At 44.8% G+C, this 16,414-nt stretch overlaps 1 protein-coding gene across 1 annotated transcript in view; it reads right to left on the bottom strand.

Annotated features, from left to right (window-relative positions):
- UBASH3B (ubiquitin associated and SH3 domain containing B) overlaps positions 1–15,629 on the bottom strand; it is a 114,273-nt gene extending 98,644 nt beyond the window's left edge. The window contains exon 1 of the mRNA XM_060787009.2: positions 15,210–15,629. Coding sequence (XP_060642992.2) covers positions 15,210–15,355 — 146 coding nt within the window. The 5' untranslated portion in view covers positions 15,356–15,629. The remainder of the gene's footprint in view (positions 1–15,209) is intronic.
- Positions 15,630–16,414: the final 785 nt, after the last annotated feature.

Raw genomic sequence — 16,414 nt, forward strand, 5'->3', positions numbered from 1 at the left:
TTTAAATGAAATTGTTTTTGGTCTGTTTGGATCATATACATTGCCCCATGGGGGGCCTAGAAGGCTAAGAGGCAATGAGCCAAAACTTAAGTAAATATATACTAAACAAGATAGCAATCTAAGTAGACCTAGGAGCGGTGCCAGGGAAACAAAAGCCAAGGAACACAATAGAGCCTGGAAAACTGTTGCCCAGACAAACAGGGAACCCAAACAGGAAGTCCTGGGGGACATCACTGGACAGAAAACTTCTCCAGACCACAATTCACTGCTCCAAACCTAAGCTGTTTCATTTGCTACAAAGGGCAACTGCTCAGGTAGTCAATGGTTCCTAATGTTAGTCCTAGAAGTTCTGGACAACCACCAACACGTCTTAGTTTACCCAATCCAGAACCTATTCAGTCATAAGACAAGCAAAAAGCTTCAAACTAAGCCATTGGATAGGGAAATCACATTCTTGCTGAGGAGAAACGTCCTTCCCAGGCTTTTGTCACCCTTCCATCAAGGCCTGGTTCACACATGGACATCCAGCTTGGCAACAGTTCCTACCTCACCATGTCTCTAGTAGATCAAAACTGTAGAACCAATTCTGTTCCAGACAGCACATCTGAAGTCAATGAAAGAGGATATGAAAGTTCACACACTATTATTCAATACTTTGCTGTGGCTGGCTAACAAAAGGATGGACCAAGTGAGACTGCCTCTTCCTCCTATGCTGCTAACTACGCAAGCAAAGATAATTGATGCAAACACATCTAATGCAAACAGATTGTTGAACTGAGCTTTATTTTCCAGCAGGAATTCTATTTGGTTTTTGTGAGTATTCCGTGCTGTCTGGCCATGTTCCAGAAGCATTCTCCCCTGACATTTCACCTGCATCTATGGCAGGCATTTATATTCCGCCCTTTTCACCCTATAGGGAACTCAGGGTGGATTACAATATACATATACATGGCAAACATTCAATGCCATCGGCACACAACCTATATAGGCAGAAACTCAGAGGCTATTTAACATTTTCATGAGGGTATTCTGGCCACCAGGGGAGCTTCGCTTCATCGTCCATTTGTGACACCGATGAAGTACTTCCTCATTCTTTGCATGCTTGCTGGAGATGTTTATGGCCTCATAAATTAGTTAAATTAGCCTCCCCATGTAAGTGGTACCTAAATTTCCTACTCAACAGATGCAATTGTTTTTTGGGCTGCAAAGGTCAACAAGCTATATAAATTGGTCGGAAGCTCACTCCAACCTGGGCTGGCTTCGAACTCATGACCTTTTGGTCAATAGAGATCTTAATGCAGCTGACTCCATAGTCCCGGTGGAGGAGGTCTGTAGCCTCCTCTACCCAAGAGTGCTGGTGCCTCACCAAACTACAAATCCCAATTTTGATATCAATGACAGTTAAAGTTTATTTATTTATTTATTTACAGTATTTGTATACCGCTTTTCTCACCCCGAGGGGGGCTCAAAGCGGTTTACACATAAGTAATGGAAAAATTCAATGCCAGTACAAACAATTACAATTATACATTACAATTAGACATAAATCAAATTAAAAGAAAACATCCATAAGCAATAAAACAATCATTAAAACAATAAAATAGTCTCGTCCGTCGAATCGCCGTTCCAGCCATTGTCTTTCCGAAATGCTGCATACATTTACTTCTACTGCCTGAAGGCCTGGTCCCAAAACCATGATTTTAATTTCTTTCTAAAAGCCAGGAGGGAGGGAGCGGATCTTACCTCATTTGGGAATGTGTTCCATAGGCGGGGGGCCACAGCCGAGTAGGCCCTATTTCTCAACCCCCCGGACACATTTGCCCTGTTGATGGGAGCGAGAGCAGGGCCTTCATGAATGATCTTAGATTACGAGGTGGGACGTAGGGGTGGATGCGTTCGGACGAGTAAGCTGGGCCATAATCGTATAGAGCAGTGGTTCTCAACCTTCCTAATGCCACGACCCCTTAGTACGCTTCCTCATGTTATGGTGACCCCCAACTTCATTGCTACTTCATAACTGTCATTTTACTGCTGTTATGAATAGTAATGTAACTATCTGATATGCAGGATGTATTTTCATACACTGGACCAAATTTGGCACAAAGACTCAATACACCCAAATTTAAATACTGGTGGGATTGGGGGAGGGCATTGATTTTGTCATTTGGGAGTTGTAGTTGCTGGGATTTATAGTTAACCTACAATCAAAGAGCATTCTGAATTCCACCAACGATGGAATTGAATCAAACTTGGCACACAGAACTCCCACGACCAAGAGAAAATACTGGAAGGGTTTGGTGGGCATTGACCTTGACTTTTGGGAGTTGTAGTTCACCAACATCCAGAGAGCACTGTGGACTCAAACAATGATGGATCTGGACCAAACTTGGCACGAATTCTCAGTATGCCCAAATGTAAACGCTAGTGGGGTTTGGGGAAAATAGACCTTGACATTTGGGAGTTGTAGTTGCTGGGATTTATAGTTCACCTACAATCAAAGAGCATTCTGAACCCTGCCAACAATTGAATTGGGCCAAACTTCCCACACAGAACCTCCATGACCAACAGAAAATAGTGTTTTCTTGTGGTCTTTGGTGACCGCTCTGACACCCCCTCACGACCCCTCCAGGGGTCCCAACCCCCAGGTTGAGAAACACTGGTATAGAGCTTTATAGGTCAAAACCAGCACTTTGAATTGGGCTCGGAGATGGACCAGCAGCCAGTGGAGCTGGCATAGCAGAGGGATGGTATGCTCCCTGTATGCCGCCCCAGTTAGTAATCTGAATTAGCTGAAGTTTCCGAACTGTCTTCAAAGGTAGCCCCATGTAGAGCGCGTTGCAGTAATCTATTCAGGATGTAACCAGAGCGTGGACCACCGTGGCCAGATCAGACTTCCCAGTGGTGTCAACATGCATTTATTCCATGATATGGATACACCCTAAGTAGTGATGACTTGCAGTGGGAGTCAACCACAACCTCTGAGATGATCTGACAAATGTCCTCTACAATGCCGTCACCTCTTGCACATTAGAGCAGCTGAACTTGTTAAAACTAAGTATATGCTTGGATGGCCGTGGACACCACCATGAACAAAGAGACTCTCTTGTAACAACATCTGGCTAGCAAACAATGTGCCAGATAGAGGTGGCAAGATAACAACCCAACAAAACAAAAGTCACCTCCGATTTTATCTCTCCGGCAAAATAAAAGTCACCTCTGATTTCTATCTGGGAAACGTGTGTCTTGATCTATTTAACTTCCAGGTGGAAGCAATTCTTCCCTGACCTGCTTGATTTCCTTGACTGTTTCCCTCTGTAAAGAAAAAGCCCTCTGCAAAACATTTGGTTTCTATTTATAAATGCCTTCGCTCATTAGCTTTAAAGGGCCTCATCTGCACACTAATTAACTCGTTCTTCCACATGACCTCATTGGATCACCCTCTATTTTGAAACATCCTGTATATTCGGGTGTGGGATTAGAGCTCCAGAGGGAAGGAGCGGCAATATTTGCTTTGAACTAATGTTATTGTTTCCTGTGGGTTGGGCCAGATTTGAGGAAAGTCGGAGTCACTGGAATCAAAGGGTCTAAAAAATTCAAACATGCCTTCCTTCCCTTTGCTTTCAGTGGGCCCGAATACCACAAAGGCCCCAATACGTCTAATCATGGACACTAAGCAGGGTCAGCCCTGGGAAGGACTTGGATGGGAGTTTGCCACCAATTACCAGATGCCATAGGATATATTATTCTTATGTTTATTTATATCCCATTTTTATCTTTTGATATTTCAGAGGAAGGAACCGGCAGACTCCTCTTTGAGTATTCTTTACTAATAATATAATATTGTATATTGTATATAAGGTAAAGGTAAAGGTAGTCCCCTGACATTAAGTCCAGTCATGTCTGACTCTGGGGTGTGGTGCTCATCTCCATTTCTAAGCCGAAGAGCCAGCGTTGTCCGTAGACACCTCCAAGGTCATGTGGCCGGCATGACTGCATGGAGCGCTGTTACCTTCCCGCCGGAGCAGTACCTATTGATCTAATCACATTTGCATGTTTTCGAACTGCTAGGTTGGCAGAAGCTAGGGCTGACAGCGGAAGCTCACGCCGCTCCCTGGAATCGAACCTGCGACCTTTCAATCAACAAGCTCAAGAGCTCAGTGCTTTAACCCACTGCGCCACCGGGGGCTCCTATATTGTATATACATATACAATATTATATGTATATTGTATATACATATAACATTTATAATATTCTAATGTAATACAATAAAATACTAGTAATAATAATACAATATTATAATTATAATTATATATTTACATTACATGTAATATTACAATATAATGGTGTAGTGCAATATAGTAATATATAATACTGATATTGTACTATGCTAATAATACAGGGTTAGTCAAAATGCATAGGCCAATAAGCCATTCAATTGAATGGCTTATTGGCCTATGCATTTTGACTAACCCTGTATAATATATTGTATGAAAATATATCTTGTAAGCTGCTTTGAGTCCCCTTCATAGAATCATAGAATCAAAGAGCTGGAAGAGACCTCATGGGCCATCCAGTCCAACCCCCTACCAAGAAGCAGGAAAATTGCATTCAAAGCACCCCTGACAGATGGCCATCCAGCCTCTATTTAAAAGCTTCCAAAGAAAGAGCCTCCACCACACTCCGGGGCAGAGAGTTCCACTGCTGAATGGCTCTCACAGTCAGGAAGTTCTTCCTCATGTTCAGATGGAATCTCCTTTCCTGTAGTTTGAAGCCATTGTTTCGCGTCCTAGTCTCCAAGGAAGCAGAAAACAAGCTTGCTCCCTCCTCCCTGTGGCTTCCTCTCACATATTTATACATGGCTATCATATCTCCTCTCATCCTTCTCTTCTTCAGGCTAAACATGCCCAGCTCCCTAAGCTGCTCCTCATAGGGCTTGTTCTCCAGACCCTTCGGGGTGAGAAGGGCGGCATACCGTAAATCAATCAATAAATAAATATTCTGTGTCCTATGAAATTCATGGAATTGTTATAAGTCAATGGTTTTGTTTTGGTTTTTTTTTTTCCGTATCAGGAGCGACTTGAGAAACTGCACGGCCATCTGCAAAGATATTGCCCAGGGGATGTTTTTGATGTTTTACCATCCCTTTGGAAGGCATCTCTCATGTCCCCGCATGGGGAGCTCGAGCTGACAGAGGGAGCTCATCCACGCTCTCTCCGGATTCAATCCTGCGACCTGTTGGTCTTCAGTCCTGCCCACGCAAGGGTTTAACCCACTGCGCCACCGGGGGCTCCATAGTCAATGGGTAACCTAAAGATTGTCTACACTGCAATATATTGTCAATGAAGATCCATGCAATGCAATGAAGGGCCGGGCTTTTGCACAGCAGGTTAACCACAAGGTGCAGTAAATCTTGCCAATCAAAAGGTTGACAGATTGAAGCTTGAGTCAGGGTGAGCTCCTGGCCTTTAGCCCAGCTTCTGCCTACCTAGCAGTTTGAAAGCAAAATGTGAGTAGATAATTAGGTACCACTTTAAAGCGGGGAGGTAAAGCTCCTGATCATTAATAGTCTAGCTTGCTGTTGACCTATGCAGCCCAAAAGACAGTTGCATCCGTCAAGTAGGGAAATTTAGGTATCGCTTTATGCGGGGAGGCTAATTTAACTAATTTACGACACCATAAAAATCTTCCAGCAGCATGCATAAGAATGAGGAAGTACTCCATCAAGGACTCGGTGTCACAAGTGGACGGTGAAGCGACAGCTCCCCCTGTGGCCAGAATAGAGCATATCCTCATGAAGCTGGAAAGCTGGAATGTTAAATTGCCTCTGTGTCTGTCTATATATGTTGTATGTCTATGGCATTGAATGTTTGCCATGTATATGCACATTGTAATTCACCCTGAGTCCCTGCGGGGTGAGAAGGGCAGAATATAAATACTGTAAATAAATAAATAAATATTTAAGGTACCCATAAGGAAATGCCAGAAAAATGCTGGCGATTCTATCAAGGAGGAAGTTTATGAACAAAGCTCTTTGGCAGGTAAAGTGGAGCAATGGACCCCCTTACCCCCAGTGGCTGGAACCGAGCATAAGCCTCCAAGATGCCAAAGATGGGAAAACCTACATATATACCTCTATCTAAGTGCAGTTGTCTGTCCTGTCAGTGTATAACGGCATCAAATGTTTGTCGTATATGTATTCTGTGATCCACCCTGAGTCCCTTTTGGGGTGAAAAGGGTGAAATATAAATACTGTAAATAAAGAAAGAAATATAATGCAGCTTCAAAGTTCATTATATGGTAATGTAGATACAGCTACATTCAAAACACTACTAAATCCGAATCCAAACCACTCTTCAGAGCAGTGGCAGAGACTTTGCAATAAGACAGCATAGAGCAGTGGATTGAGCATTGGACTATGACTCAGGTTCGAATCCCTGCTGAGTCAGAAAAACCCATTTGTTGATCTTTGGGCAAATCACACACTCTTAACCTTAGAAAATGCCATGATAAGTTCATCTTATGATCACCATTAAGCTAGAAATGACTCAAAGGCACACATCAAAGGAACTCCGCAGCCCTTTGGATATTTTGAGCTTCCTCTCCCATCATTCTTCCTTCACCCTCGGCTATCCCGTCTAGAGCTGCTGGGACTTCCAGTCCAGCAACACCCGAAGGGCCACATTAATCCTACCTCTACTTTAAAGCCCTGGTTATTTCAGCTTCACTGCACCAATGTGCTCACAGAGTTGGCAAACTAGGCTGAAATCTGCATTTTAAAATACTCAGGATGTCAAGTAACTACAGCCATGATGATGATGATGAGATAGAACTGCAAAAAGTCTGGCACAAGCCAGTAAAGGTGGTCCCAGTGGTGATCGGCACATTGGTGCAGTGCTTAAAGACCATGGCCTGCACTTAAAAACAATTGGCACTGACAAAATTACCATCTGTCAGCTGCAAAAGACTACCCTACTCAGATCTGCATGCATTAATCATTGATACATCGCACAGTCCAAGACACTTAGGAAGTGTCCGACATGTGATCCAATACAAATGTCAGCATAATGATCTTGTTTGCTGTGTACTAGTCTTTCTATGTATCAAATAATAGTAGTAGTAGTAGTAGTAGTAATAATAATAATAATAATAATAATACACTAAAAACATAATGCAGAACAGAAGAGAAAACTGGTGAAAGAAGGCTTTCCATGGACAGTTCCTGGGAAAAATTGAGAGCCAAATTGACAAAGAAAAAACGTGGCTGTGGCTCACAAATGGAACTCTGAAAAAGGAGACAAAGGAGGGCCTGATTCTGGCAACCCAAGAACAAGCCATTCCAACCAATGCCATCAAAGGCAATATTGAAAAGTTGATGACAGATCCCGAATATAGACTCTGCAAGGAAGCAGATGAAACAATAGATCACCTCCTCAACTGCTGCAAGAAGATCGAACAGACGGACTACAAGCAGAGGCATAATACCATTGCTCAGATGATCCACTGGAACTTGTGTCACAAATATCATCTGCCAGTGACAACTAACTGGTGGGATCAAAAGCCGGAAAAAGTTACAGAGAATGAACACAGCAAACTCCTCTGGGACTTCCGAATTCGGACAGAGTTTTGGAGCACAACACTCCTGACCTCACAATCGTGTTAAAAAACAAAGTATGGATCATCGATGTTGCAATCCCAGGTGACAGCAGGATTGCAGAGAAACAAGTGGAAAAACTGACACAATATGAGGATATAAAGATTGAATTGCAAAGACTCTGGCACAAACTAGTAAAGGTGGTCCCAGTGGTGATCGGCACACTGGGTGCAGTACCTAAAGACGTTGGCCTGCACTTAAACACAATTGGCGCTGACAAAATTACCACCTGCCAGTTGCAAAAGGCCACCTTACTGGGATCTGCACGCATTATTTGCCGATACATCACACAGTCCCAGACACTTGGGAAGTGTCCGACGTGTGATCCAATACAACAGCCAGCAGAGTGTCTGCTGTGGACTCATCTTGTTGTGCTTCAAATAATAATTATAATAGTAAAGGTAAAGGTTTTCCCCTGAAATGGAGTAGTCGTGTCCGACTCTGGGATGTGGTGCTCATCTCCATTTCTAAGCCGAAGAGCCGGCGTTCTCCGTAGACACCTCCAAGGTCACGTGGCCAGCATGACTGCATGGAGCACCGTTACCTTCCCGCCGGAGTGGTACCTATTGGTCTGCTCACATTTGCATGTTTTCAAACTGCTAGGTTGGCAGAAGCTGGAGCTGACAGAGGAAGCTCATCCCCTTCCTCACATTCGAACCTGCGACCTTTCGGTCAACAAGCTCAGCAGCTCAGTGCTTTAACCTACTGCACCACCGGTGGCCTAATAATAATAATAATAATAATAATAATAATAATAATAATAATACACTCTATTTATATTCCACTTTATCTCTCTGGAGGGACTCAGAACTAATTACAGTACACATGTAAGATAAACATTCAATGCCCTTTACACAATGAACAACAACATACAATACACAGATAAGGTAAAGGCCTTCCCTTTTTTATCTCCGGCCTTTGTGGCCAGTGCTCAACTCTGGCCATGGGGAGGTGCTCTTGTTCCATTTTCCATGCTAAGGAGCCTGCTCTCTGTAGACATTTACGATCTTTTTGCCAGCATGTCTGCATGGGCACCCCTTTACCTTCCCATCAAGGTAGTACCTATTCATCTACTCACATTGCATGCTTTCGAACTGCTAATTTCAAGCCATGCTGTGAAAACTGTGCGTACTTGCAGCAAACATTGATAAAGTCATGCATTCCCAAGCAAAGCTAAGGATCCAAGCTTACAAATGGTACCTTTCAGCAATAGATCCCAGCATTTGGTTTACAGTTCTGGATGGTTAAAACACACCAATGAACTGAAGTAGGGCAACCCAAAAGGGAAACCTGAAACACTGAGGTTCAAAAGGACATGGATTAAGTCTACATACAGTCTGTCTGGGAAAGAGTGTAAATTTTGACTCATTTCCAGGCAAACGAACCAAGACCAGAGAAATGCAGCATATTTTATATTCTGCCATCTGGATGACTGACTCCTTAAAAAATTGATGACGGTGCCTAGGAATTTGGGGAAATATTAACTCCCAGTCCATAGCAATTTAAACTGCACTACACCCACATTTCCAGAGCAACATGTCTGCTGTGTGTTTGGATCCCAGATATTCTTGGACAACAACTCCCATCATTCGTCAACTCTCAACTGGCTGCCTAGGTGCTGATGTGTGTTCAGAATCCAACAATATCCAGTGCTTCCCATCCTTACAATAGTTGGAAAGTGTCTGCAACCTCTGCGCCCTACACCACTGGAGAAATTACACTGTTTAGCTGGTATTGTACCACCTGACATCCGCCAGGAAGTAGCAACCAGTACTGAAAGGACCAAGGCAATGATATCTCCAGCTCATCCCCTGTTTGGGTATCAACCCGCACGTCAATGACTTAAATCAAAACATAGTTTTCTAAGATCTACAGAGACACTCGCTGGAACACCCCAGCAAGCGAGAGTCCAAAAGTGACAGGCTCAGAACCCAGAACCTCAATCAATGGCTGATAGCAAATGAGATACTCCCCCCTGGGCACACAGAAAACTGGGCGACTTGGAAGGCACTAAACAGACTGCGCTCTGGCACCACGAGATGCAGAGCCAACCTCAAGAAATGGGGCTACAAAGTGGAATCCTCGACATGCGAGTGTGGAGAAGAGCAAACTGCAGATCACCTGTTGCGATGCAACCTGAGCCCTGCTACATGCGCAATGGAGGACCTTCTTATAGCAACACCAGTGGCACTCCAAGTGGCCAGCTACTGGTCAAAGGACATTTAATCAAATACCAAGCTTGCAAACTTTGTGTTTTGTTTGTTTGTTTGTTAAAAAATGCAATACAGCTGTTTGGCTTGCTCCTGACACGATCAATAAATAAATAGTTGGAAGAGCTACAGAAAAGAAAAGCCCAACAAATCTCCCTTCCCTCCCCCAACAACTTCTTCCCTCTGTAATTTCTTCTTGAATAAAGTAATCCCAGATCCTAGACATGATGTCCGGCACAGAGAGAGATTGCTTCGGAAAAGCACAGGCACTTGGATTAGATAAAATTATGCCCCTACTTGATCCTCCTTGAGCTCCCTGATGCACAGGAAGCTCATCTCTTCTGTAGTGACTGAGATCCCGATGAAACAAATACCCAAATTGCCCCAAAACATCAAATTACGGCCACTTCAATAGGCCAAAAACATCCAGGACTTTTTCTCCCTGGTGTAATGAATTCCATTAAAAAAAAACAGTTAGGAATATAACCTCCAAATTTGGTATTTCGGTAAATATTAATATAGGGGTCAAAATATCCTAAAGCAGTGGTTCTCAACCTTCCTAATGCTATGACCCCTTAATACAGTTCCTCATGTTGTGGTGACCCCCAAACATAACATTATTTTCATTGCTACTTCATAACTGTAATTTTGCTACTGTTACGAATCGTAATGTAAATATCTGATATGCAGGATCTATTTTTATTCACTGGACCAAATTTGGCACAGATACCAAATACGCTCAAATTTTAATACTGGTGGGATTGGGTATGTGTGTGTGATTTTGTCATTTGGGAGTTGTAATTGCTGGGATTTATAGTTCAGCTACAATCCATGAGCATTCTGAACTCCACCAATGATGGAGTTGTAGTTCACCTACATCCAGAGAGCACTCTGGACTCAAACAATGATGGATCTGGACCAAACTTGGCATGAATACTCAATATGCCCAAATGTGAACACTGGTGGAGTTTGTGGAAAACAGACTTGACATTTGGGAGTTGTAGTTGCTGGGATTTATAGTTCACCTACAATCAAAGAGCATTCGGAACTCCACCAACAATGGAACTGAACCAAACTTGGCACACAGAACTCACATGACCAATAGAAAATACTGGAAGGGTTTGGTGGGCAGTGTCCTTTGGTTTTGGAGTTGTAGTTCACCTACATCCAGACAGCACTGTGGACTCAAACAATGATGCATCTGGATTAAACTTTGCATTAATACTCAATATGGTTAGATTGGTTACATGTGAACACTGGTGGAATTTGGGGGAAACAGACCTTGACATTTGGGAGTTGTAACTGTTGGGAGTTATAATTCACCTACAATCAAAGAGCATTCTGAACCCTACTAATGATAGAACTGGGTTAAACTTCCCCATAACCAACAGAAAATGCTGTATTTTCTGATTCTCAAGGGGGTGTCCCCTCTGACAACCCTTGCAGCCCCCCACCCAGGGATCCCGACCCCCAGGTTGAGAAACACTTCCCTAACGATATCAGATGCCGTCCTGGTTAATGCTTGGATGAGAGACCCCCTCCCAATGAATACCAGATGGGTGTGCCTCTGAGTTGTCTGTGACCCCATGGATTTTAGGGTTTTCTTAAGCCAGGAATGCTCAGAAGTGGTTTTGCAAGTTCCTTCCTCTGAAATATACCCTACAGCATCTGGTATTTGTTGGCTGTCTTTATCCTGAGGCTATTTCACCAGTGGAGGAACAAGCAAAACTACCCTTGCCTAAGAAGACCCTATGCAATGCCTCAGGGCATCGTAAGTCAACAGGCAACTTGAACATACAAACACAGAGTCCCATTGGGCACATGATAATGACATATGGTATATAGAAAGGAAATGCCAAGCCTGACCAATTCCCCTCTGAGCTGCCAGATGCAATAGAAGCAGAGGACTTCCATGAAGTCATATTTTTATTCGACAGTTCAGATGCCAAACATAAAAACCCAAGCCGACTGAGGTTACTCTTTATTTAAAAACCTCTGCACCCCTGCATCCTTAGCAGCTGTTTGGCTCACAGAAAATAAATAGGAGAAGCTTTCTTTGATACCCAGGTAAGTGAAGCAAACAGTTCAGAGGTTGGCATATTTTGGTGTTAGGACACTGGAGTGCAGCCAGTTTTGAGGATTTATTTTGAGTCTCCTTGTGGGGAAAAAAAGAGGGGCATAATAATAATAATAATAATCATCATCATCATCATCATCATCGTCATCATCGTCGTCATCATCATCACAGAATCATAGAATCAAAGAGTTGGAAGAGACCTCATGGGCCATCCAGTCCAACCCCCTGCCAAGAAGCAGGAATATTGTATTCAAATCACCCCTGACAGATGGCCATCCAGTCTCTGTTCAAAAGCTTCCAAAGAAGGAGCCTCCACCATGCTCCGGGGCAGAGGCTGGCATAATAATAACTGGCACAAGCCAGTAAAGATGGTCCCAGTGGTGATTGGCACACTGGGTGCAGTGCCTAAAGACCTTAGCCTGCACTTAAACACAATCGGCGCTGACAAAATTACCACCTGCCAGCTGCAGAAGGCCACCTTACTGGAATCGTCACGCATTATTCACTGATATATCACACAGTCCTATACACTTGGGAAGTGTCTGACGTGTGATCCAAAACAACAGCCAGCATAGTGATCTTGTCTGCTGTGGACTCATCTTGTTGTGTTTCAAATAATAATAATAATAATAAGAAGAAGAAGACGACGACGACGACTATGGTACCAGCAAGTCAAGGTGATCCCAGTGGTGATTGGCACACTGGGTGGAGTGCCTAAAGACCTTGGCCTGCACTTAAAAACAATAAGAAGAAGAAGGAGAAGAAGGAGAAGAAGAAAACTCTGGCACAAGCCAGCCAAGGTAGTTCCAGTGGTAATCGGCACACTGGGTGCAGTGCCTAAAAACCTTGGCCTGCACTTAAAAACAATAGGCACTGACAAAATTATCATCTGTCAGCTGCAAAGGGCCACCCTACTTGGATCTGCACACATTATTCACCAATACATCACACAGTCCTAAACACTTGCAAAGTGTCCAACATGTGAGCGAATACAAAAGCCAGCACAGTGATCTTGTTTGCTGTATACGAATCTTGTTATGTATCAAATAATAATAATAATAATAATAATAATAATAATAATATAAGCAATACCATTGGCACTGTTGGGAAGACAAAGTTAGAACCTGAATGAGAGACAGTCAATGAATGCTACATTTCAGAGGAATAGTAATGACTTAGCCACCTCTCAATATTCCTTGCTTAAGAAAACTCTATGAAAATTCATGGGGTTGCCATAACGACATAGGTGATGCAAAGGCGTGTACACACATGCCACACCCATGGTCTGGGGCTGTGTTTGGAGGGAGTCATTGACGGAGCACATGTTTTGCATGGCAAAGATCCCTGGCGGCTCAGTCCCAAGGATTATCCCAGTAAAGTTGGGACAATATCTGCTCTCAAGTCTGCCAATCCCAGTTGACAACAGACCACACAACCTCTGAGGATGCCTGCCATAAATGTGGGCAAAACATCAAGAGAGAATGCTTCTGGAACATGGCCAGAGAGCCCAGAAAACTCACAGCAGTTCTAGAATGGATGCCCCATGTGGTATCTTCCAACTCTAGAGTTGGAAGAGACCACAAGGGCCATCTGGTCCATGCAAGACATGGAGCAAGAAGGCTTTGTTGCTGGGATTTCACAACCTCTGATGATGCCTGCCATAGATGTGGGTGAAACATCAGGAGAGAATGCTTCTGGAACATAGCCAGATAGCCTGGAAAACTCACAGCAACTTCAGAACGGATGCCCCATGTGGTATCTTCCAACTCTAGGGTTGGAAGAGACCACAAGGGAGATCTGGTCCATGCAAAAGACATGGAGCAGGAAGTCTTAGCTGCTGGGATCTCACAACCTCTGAGGGTGCCTGCCATAGATATGGGTGAAACATCAGGGGAGAATGCTTCTGGAACATAGAATCCTAGAGTTGGAAGAGACCTCATGGGCCATCCAGTCCAACCCCATTCTGTCAAGAAGCAGGAAAATTGCATTCAAAGCACCCCCAACAGATGGCCATCCAGCCTCTGTTTAAAAGCTTCCAAAGAAGGAGCCTCTACCACACTCCGGGGCAAAGAGTTTCACTGCTGAACAGTTCTCACAATCAGGAAGTCCTTCCTAATGTTCAGATGGAATCTCCTTCCTTGTAGTTTGAAGCCATTGTTCCGCATCCAAATTCGCTCCCCCCGCCCTATGACTTCCTCTCACATATTTATACATGACCCTCATCATGACTCCTCTCAGCCTCCTCTTCTTCAGGCTAAACATGCACCTTTTTAAGCTGTTCCTCATAGGGTTGTTGTAGGTTTTTTCGGGCTATAGCCTGAAAAAACCTACAACAACCCAGTGATTCCGGCCATGAAAGCCTACGACAATATATTGCTCCTCATAGGGCTTGTTCTCCAGACCCTTGATCATTTTAGTCGCCCTCCTCTGGACACATTCCAGCTTGTCAATATCTCTCTTCAATTGTAGTGCCCAGAATTAGACACAATGGCCAGACAGCCCAGAAAACTCACAACAAAGTGATGCCAGCCATGAAAGCCTTCCACAATGTATTCTGGAGCTGCTGGACTGCCTGCCTTGACCCCAAGTGATCCTTATTTCAAGGGATGCCTGGCTCTGGTCAAGAAGCAGGAGGACAGCTATTCAAAGCTTCCCATTCTTACACAGAGGGTCTCCCCTCTCTCTCAGTGTCACTTTCCTTCTTCCCATCCGCCCTAAGGCTTTGGGGACAGTCTGCTTTGGGGTGAAGTGGCCACAGACCTCTCACAAGCTCCAAATGCCCAACGCACAGCCTCTCCAAGGATCTTTGCCTCTCCAAGGCTCTGGATGGCGAGGCCCAGACTCAAGAGGCAAGGGTTGCCCTGTGTTGTGTGGGAAAGCAACAACCCAGCCCTACTTTTGGACTTCCTGGACCCCAAACCTATCCCGGATGAGCCCCCAATGAATGGCAGGGAAGACGTCAGCCCAGCCGCGCGCTCCCGCTGCGTGCCAAGGCGGATGATGGGGACATTCCTCCATCCAGAGCTGCCTCTCTCTCCCCGCCATCGCAACACAGCATCTCTAGCCCAGCCCCAGGCCCACGGACACACACACCCGGACCCCCGAGGGAGGCAGACATCGCCCGTGGGTGAAGGAAGGCGCGGAGGCGAGCGCATCCTCTTTCTGCATCCTCTCTTTTGGAAAGCAGGCACCGGGAGAGAGAAGTCACCCCACAGAGAGAGACCCCGAGGCACACGTCAGCATGTCCCCCTCGGCCTGAGCCCCACTTACGCTCTGGTTTTGGGGAAGCCCATGGAGAGGAGGATGTCCAGCGAGGAGCCGTGCTTGATGGTGCCCGGCCGGGGCTGGCGGGTCCTCCGAGGGGTGACTTGGCTGTAGAGGTCCGCTCGGGAGGTGGCAGCCGCTGCAGCAGCCATAGCTGGGGTCAGGGGCCCAGGCGTGGGTCCGGCTCCACAGCCCCACACACGATCATCCGGACAGGGAGCCCATTGCAAGGCTCAGAGCGCCGCCTCCTCTTCCTCCTCTTTCCCTGCTTCTCCAAGGGCGCAATTCCCCTTCTCTCTCTCTCTCTCTGTCTCTCTCTCTGGAGGCGGGAGGAAGGCAACTGGGAGGCAGCGAGGGCGCACTGATGCAAGAAGCGGCTTCCTGGGGAAGGAGGGGACCAGCTTGCTGCCAAAGGCACTCCTCCTCCTTCTCCTCCTCCTCCTCCTGCTTTCTCCGCCTTCTCCTCTCCTCCCTCCTTTCTCTCCAAGCTTGGCTTTGGCTGAAGGTGTTCCCAACTGGCAGCAAAATGCGCCCCACCTCATCCAGCCCAATCCAGGCACCCTCCATCCCTTTCTTCCTGGATAATAATAGCAATAGTAATAATAATAATTCATCATTAGCTGAAGATGTTCTCAGCTGGTAGCAAAACACATCCTACCCCATCCAACCAAAGTCAGGAATCTTCCACCTCTCTCTCTCCTGGATAATAATAATAATAATAATAATAATAATAATAATAATAATAATAATAAATAGTTCATCATTTCTGGCTGAAGGTGTTCCCAGCTGGCAGCAAAATGTTCCCCACCTCATCCAACCCAAGTCAGGCATCTTCCACCTCTCTCCTGGATGATGATGATGATGATGATAATAATAATAATAATAATAATAATAATAGTTCATAATCTATGGCTGAAGGTGTTACCAGCTGGCAGCAAAATGTGCCCCACCTCATCCAGCCCAATCCAGACATCCTCCATACTCCTCTTCCTGGATAATAATAGCAATAGTAATAATAATAATAATTCATCATTCGCTGAAGGTGTTCTCAGCTGGCAGCAAAACACATCCCACCTCATCCAACCCAGGTCAGGCATCTTCCAACTCTCTCCTGGATGATGATGATGATGATGATGATAATAATAATAATAATAATAATAAGCTCTTGTGGGTTTTTTCGGGCTATATGGCCATGGTCTAGAGGCATTCTC

The sequence above is a fragment of the Anolis sagrei genome, chromosome 7 (assembly GCF_037176765.1).
Source record: "Anolis sagrei isolate rAnoSag1 chromosome 7, rAnoSag1.mat, whole genome shotgun sequence".
NCBI lineage: Eukaryota > Metazoa > Chordata > Lepidosauria > Squamata > Dactyloidae > Anolis > Anolis sagrei.